Here is a 6,700-nt window from a genome sequence, read left to right as displayed (position 1 = left end):
ACGTTTACTTTATCATGCTTTACAGTTGAATACAATCCATTAAATAAGAAAAAATGCTGCATGAGAGCGATTAAAAGTACAGAAACGTATTTAAAGGATGCCCACTCATAAAAAAAAACAGAAGTTTATGCTCCTTTACAGACAATTTACTTTAATTGATGTCAGGGCCAATGGAAAAAAAACAAAAAAAAAACAAGTTAACTGACTTTTAGATTTTATTTCAGTATAATATGAGAAAAAAGTCAGAATTCTCTCAGAATTCAGACTTTTTTCTCAGAATACTTACTTTTTTCTCAGAATTCTGACTTTTCCCCCATATTAAACTGAAATAAAATAAAAAAAATAAAAAACATTTTTCTGCTTTTTTGTTTTTTTTTCAGTGATGGAGGGTTTTGTTTTGTATTTACGTTCAGATGAATTTAGTTTGGAAATCGGTGTCCATGTTTGGTTGATCTTAACTAGTCTGTATTTGGTTGATTCATTTATTGTTGTTTGTGAAATTGTCTGAAAATTGAATAAATTCCTATTCCTTCCTTCCTATTCCTACTTGGTTTGGGATACACTTTATATAGAAAATGAAGCCCCACCTTAAATTAATTGGTTAAATTGGTAATAAGGGATTGAATCGAGTTGGACCAACTTAATTTATTAAGTTATAAATTGAAAACTTAAACAAAGTTGGGCAAACATAGTTACATTTCTTGTTAGCAATAGAAGTATATATTTTAAGTCAGAGCTGCAATTTTTTTTTAGGATGGCAGAGCCAGATTCACAGTTTTCCAGTCTACGTTTGTGGTTCTCAGGCTCAGTTCAGCAAAAATGAAGTTGCTGTAACATCTGCAAATGACTAAAAGGATACTATAAAAACTGTTTTATAATCAAATTCTCATCTCACTCACATTGTCAGGTAAAAAAAATGGTGATTTCATGAGGACACAGAGAAGAATGAAACAGAGATCAGGGTAATATTTTATCATTTAAAATAAATCAAGAGAGCATCTGAACCAAAGAGCCACAGAATGAAATGACATTTCATTTTTAGTTTAAATTTTGTGTGGTTCCTATTGAAAGTTTGCTTTTTGGCTTAAAAAATTAAGATTACTTACATTGGCAAAAAAGTGACTGAAAGTACCATGAAAAGCTTAACTTTATCAATATGAAAATGGAACATGCTTCTCAACATAAGATTAATCAGATTCTATTCTTGGAATAATTGCGCAAATACATTTACCAAAATATAAAATATTTCACAATATTTTAAGGTTGTTTGAGGTAATATTCTGTGGAAATAGCCTAGAAATAAAACAAATAGCAACAGCAAAAATGTCCAAACAACATTTGTCTTTGATATTGATACTGCTGCAAATTAGTACTGCATCTGGATACAGCGTGTCAGTATGGTTACTTTTCAAAGTATCAATGTTTTTGACAAATCTAAGTTTGGGAAATGGTGATCTTTTTGTTATTGTTTTGGTTTTTATTTTTATTTTATAATTATATCAGAGAAGTATCCAGATCAAGACTTTTAGTAGAATTTAATATTTTATCTCCAGGCAATTTTTCAAGCAATGGTCACAGTGATTTCCTCTCTAGGAAAAACTAAAACATTTTTAATTTAATGCCTTAAATTTCTTTAGGACTGGAAAAAGCTAACCAAATTTAGATTGCCATACATTTTGTTTAAGACTAAAAAAAGAAACGAGTTTATTTAATCTATTTCGTATTCAGACAGATGCCACAGCCTGGTGCCTGCAATCACATTTCCTAGTTCCTACTAGTTATCCCTGGTTGAAAAATGTTTACCATCTTCAATCAAAACAATCTGCAGGGGTTTTAGTGTCTATGTTATCATACTAGGAGATTTCATAAACAGTTTCAGTGCTGACAACATGCAGCTGTACACATTATCTAACTGCAGTGAAACTTTTAAGCTGAATTCTTCTAAATACATACAAGTTCTGCTCAGTTTCACAGATACTGTTGAAAATCTTTCAAATTAACCAAAACAACAATTAAGTGAGCAGACAAAAGTACTTTTATAACAATTAATAAAGAACTAAACCATGGGGAAAAGAAAGCTTTAAAGCTACAGTGTGTAACTTTTAGCGACATCTAGCGGTCAGACTGCAGACTGCAGCAACATGAACATCTCCCCCCCACCGCTTCTCCCCCCAACAGTACGGCGAGCGTTACGGGACAAAATGTCTTCCACGACGTCCGCATCACCTACCTTCTCAAGTGATGAGGTTTGTTTACATAGATAATTTTACAGATAGTATTTCATTAGTCTGTGTAGGGTATAGATTTCATGTAGACTTAGGATAATAAATATGCCCGTTATTTTTTCTACATCGTTGTGACGTTTTGGCGATCTCGCAATCGCTAGTTTGTTGGCTCTGCGCTGCCGTAGCGCAAAGATGTCTGCCTCCATGGCTGCGAGACCCGCTCCTATGTAATTATAAATAACGAATTCTAAGGGAACGCAAATATTAAGGTTAAGAGGCTGAGCTCGTAGATGATGATAAAATAACATAGTTATGTATAATATATTAAATTTCTGACTGTATATCCCTGTAATTATTACACACTGTACATTTTATTAACTTTATGTGTAGTAATAACAATTTACCACTAGATGGCAGCAGTTGCTTTGAAGCCTGTCTCCACTTTCTTGGAATCATTACCATAATCTTGAAGAGAAATGTGATTGATATGTTCTGAAAGATGTTTAACCCTATGTTTAGATAAGCTGCATGCTGCAGAGCATAGTGCTGGGTGTAAAGCAACAGTTAGGTTTGGGAATGATGTCTGTGTAACACAAATAAATGGAAATTAACAAAAATGAATCACAAGTTTTTGGAAACATTGAAACAACAGCTATAACAGTAATGACTCACAAAAGGCACAAGTAGGATATCCAACCATGCATGAGACTTTAGAGGGTTGTTACACTTCTCTCTATCATCTAATGAGAACTAAAACTAATTCAACATTTTTTTTTAATTGTGAGCATAAAATAAATACCATTTCAACATCATTTGTTGTTACAAACAGTGCTCTGGAGCACATCGTGGCACAAATCTCCTGCGTGTTTATTAGAGGGGTGAAGGGATAAAAGCTGCTACAAGGACACAAGCTGTCAGTCTGCAGCACACTTTGCTGTTTCTGCACACATGCATCCCTCAGCGAGACAGAAGCCTTCAGCAGCACAATTTAATCTTCAATCACAGGTTTGTTTGTTTGTTTGTTTGTTTTGTTTTTTTTTGCTTTAGGGAAAACAGGTGAGTATAATTTTTAGCTGTAAAGTATTACATTATCTGTGTATGCAATGGAATAAGAAAATTAACATTTATGGAAGATGTGGAAGAACAGTTCTTAAAACTGTAGGCAGAAAACGCAATGACAACAGCAATGGACTACAAAGTTACACAAGTGTTTTTCAGATGGAATTTATTGTCAGAACAGTTTTTTTGTTTTTCTATTAAAAGGTTTAGGCAAATTAAAGCGTGAGATAACATCTCCTTTTTAAAAGAAATCTCTAAAAGCAGTAATAGTGGTCAGAAACATTGGATGCCTTTATTTGGATGCATGTTTTATGTGCAGTTTTGAATGCAAATAAGCCACTAACCTAATATCTGACTGGGCCAGCTTTCAAGAGTAATTAGCCTTCACTTCTGTGGCTGAGTGTTTGGAAGCAGCCCTAATCTTTCTCACACCTGTCTTGCTTGTACTGAGCTATAAATACTGGGATCATTAGGGAGAGGATCCACCAGGTGTCAGTGTTACAGATCCGGCTTGAAAGCACCTTCATAGGAAAGGAAAATTGCAGAAAAAATGTTTCCATTTTCTTCTGCATCAAGAAATCTTTATTCTTTCTACTCCTGGAAGAAATACGTTCTCCAAAGGACAGCTTCCTGCTAAATATTTTAGCAGGAAAATAAATATTTAGAGATCTGGCAGTAACTGTTAAAGTTTATTTTTTGGAGTTTTAAATGCTAAATATATATCTGAGTAATTTAAATGTCAATATTTTTTCTCTACTTTCTTTCTACTGTATGAAGTCAAAATAACAAACTACAGCCAATTCACATTTGTTCTATTTAAAGTCATAGGAAATAAAAAAAGAACTTTCTATATAAAGAAATGCCAACATTAAATCTCTACTTGCAGTAGATTATTAACGTTTTGTTTCCCTCCACAGGATATCAGCAATTTACTCCTCAGGAATCTGATGTCTGGCCAGTTCTGATATGCAAGTCTACAAGTTGCTCTCAGCTGCATCTGCAGGATCTACAGTGATCAAAACTAACATGTTGCTCATTTCCAAACCAAGGCTTGCCTTCCTCTCTGAGAGTGCTTCAGTTCTTCCAAAGTAAACTGAGCTGATTAAAGAATCATGGAATGAAGCACTAATGTCACATAAAACAGACTTTATCTGCATTCTACAGAGCAGGACAACCCGAAGGTCTCCCTGAGGCATCCAGACAGTCACATCTGCAGAGTCCAGGTGGATGTTTCTCTGTAGTGGGATTGAAAGAGTGCTGCAGTATTGGATCCGCAGTGGAACCACAATCCGCGTGGGCACCCTGCCTATGGGTCGGAGATGCTTCATGCCAGCAACTACTCCCTTGTGTTGTTGATTCAGCTTAGTCTGCTCTCTTTTGACCTATTTGTCAACTCCTTCAGCGAACTGCTGAGAACTGAACCGGCTGTCCAGTTGGTGCTTTTTATGTGAGTCAAACTTTCTCTGGGATTTAGCCGAGTAGCAGTAGGGGTGAAACTAATATGAGGTGAAAAAAATAATAATAATTTAAATAGCATGCTTTTAATGGCACTGGGGTAGTTATCTGTCCTTGTTTTCTTCATGTCTGCTCGTTGTATATTTTTTCTTCCACAGCATGCAGGACATTTGTATCCTGTTTAACATGATCATCATTCTGTTGATGCTGTTCAACACGTACGTGTTCCAGGTTGGCCTGGTCGCTATCCTGCTGGAGCGGTTCAGAGCCCTGCTATTGCTCTCTACTCTCTACTTGACCTTCAGTATCATACTTCATTCCTGGCTTATGGTAAACACATAAATGAATGGAAACAACAAAAGGGACCTTTTAGTAGGGACTCTTTGGAATGAAAAACAAATTAGCAGAAACATTATCTTTGATTTAAAGAGATGGAAACTAAAAGATGAGCTTGAAAGCTTAACCTGAAAGTATTATTATTATTGTTATTATTATTAATAAGACTTAGACCTAGACTTAGACAAAACTTTATTGTAAAAAAAAGAATTTTCGTTTTGTACAGCTCTAATGACAATTGCATTTCTTAAAGTGCAGCAGTGATCAAATGTAAACATTGGGAGAGAAAAAAAACATGGTGCAAAAAAATGCATTGATATGGACAGTTTGATGCAGAGATTGTGACATGATTTAAAGTTTTTCCAACAATCAGCTTTTTTCAGTAATAAACTTTTTTTTCCCACATTATTTTCAGAATCAGCGCTGGCTAAACACAAAAAGATTCATTTGGACAGATGGTCTCCAGGTGCTGTTTGTGTTTCAAAGATCTGGTGAGATGCCAATTTCATTTAACCTTCTGTAGAGTATAGATTTTATCCATTTATTGGGACAGCATTACAAGAGTAATGCTGTCCCAATAAAAAGTACTTGTGCTGCATGAAGCTTTTGAAATTTTGTCATATTTAAAGTATTTTATTAATATTTCATGTGGTAGACCAAGACAAAATAATATCTATGAATAGGGTAGAAAAGAAGAAATTAAATCTTTAATTTCATTTAAAATTAGACATTTAAAAAGTTCCTCAGGTGTAAAACCTCTAGATAGCATCAAATGCAACCAGATGGTGCCAAAGTCACTAATTGTGCCTGGTAAAATAAATATTAGACAGCTGGACCATTAACTCTACAAATGCATATAGGACAAGTCGTAGAAGTTCATTAATTAAAAAATATGTTTCATAAAATAGAAGTAGAGGAGGCAGAATCACTGAACACATCACAGGTTCAGAGAGGTACTGTAAGAGGTGAAATCAGTTCAAATCCATCAGTACTTCAAACACTAATCTGCAATTCAGACTGAAAAACTGTATTGAAAGGCCCAGAGAAATTTTAGTCATAATCAAGGTGTCACACAAGAGACAATGACATGATGGGCAAAACCAAAAAGGATAATTTTCTAAAACCATTGAAGCCATAAATCTACAGGACTAGATGTTTCCCAGAGGATCTAAGAGCCGTGACATCAGACATGTCTCTGAAAATGATGTGCTTACCTGCATTTCCTGATTGTGCTCAAAGCCTGCAAGACACTCTCTGTAGAAAAAAAATTGTTGAAGCCTGATTACAACATTTTGGCACACCAAAGTGCTTAGACAACCCAGTCTGGGTTTTGAAAAAAGCGCAAAAACACCATACCAACACAGACATTCAGAGGGGAAACCATCATGGTATGCGGTTTGAAGGCTCATTGAGGGACAGATGATTTGAAAAATATACTAAGAAATTATCGATAAAATCTGCTGTCATCAACCAGGAAGATGAAGATGAAACCAGGCACTATCAGTAGACAATGATCTAACCCAGGCAGCCAACTGTACACCACACTTTACTTTTTAAGAATTGTTTAAACTTCAACATTATATGTTGCTTTTCAGCTTTTATTTTATATCCTCCCCAAAATACAC

At 34.9% G+C, this 6,700-nt stretch overlaps 1 protein-coding gene across 1 annotated transcript; it reads left to right on the top strand.

The window, feature by feature from the left end:
• The first annotated feature begins 4,203 nt into the window (after positions 1-4,203).
• LOC119773593 (transmembrane protein 138-like) lies at positions 4,204-6,694 on the top strand. Its single transcript, XM_038270643.1, has 3 exons — positions 4,204-4,731; positions 4,898-5,069; positions 5,491-6,694. Exons 1-3 carry the CDS (start codon positions 4,604-4,606, stop codon positions 5,596-5,598), a joined length of 408 nt encoding a protein of 135 aa, XP_038126571.1. The 5' UTR covers positions 4,204-4,603; the 3' UTR covers positions 5,599-6,694.
• The last annotated feature ends 6 nt before the right edge of the window (positions 6,695-6,700 follow it).

The sequence above is a fragment of the Cyprinodon tularosa genome, unplaced genomic scaffold (assembly GCF_016077235.1).
Source record: "Cyprinodon tularosa strain WSP-4 unplaced genomic scaffold, ASM1607723v1 ctg77, whole genome shotgun sequence".
In the NCBI taxonomy this organism is placed as follows: Eukaryota; Metazoa; Chordata; class Actinopteri; order Cyprinodontiformes; family Cyprinodontidae; genus Cyprinodon; species Cyprinodon tularosa.
The sequence above is the reverse complement of the archived record's forward strand: the minus strand, read 5'-3'. Positions and strand labels throughout refer to the sequence as shown.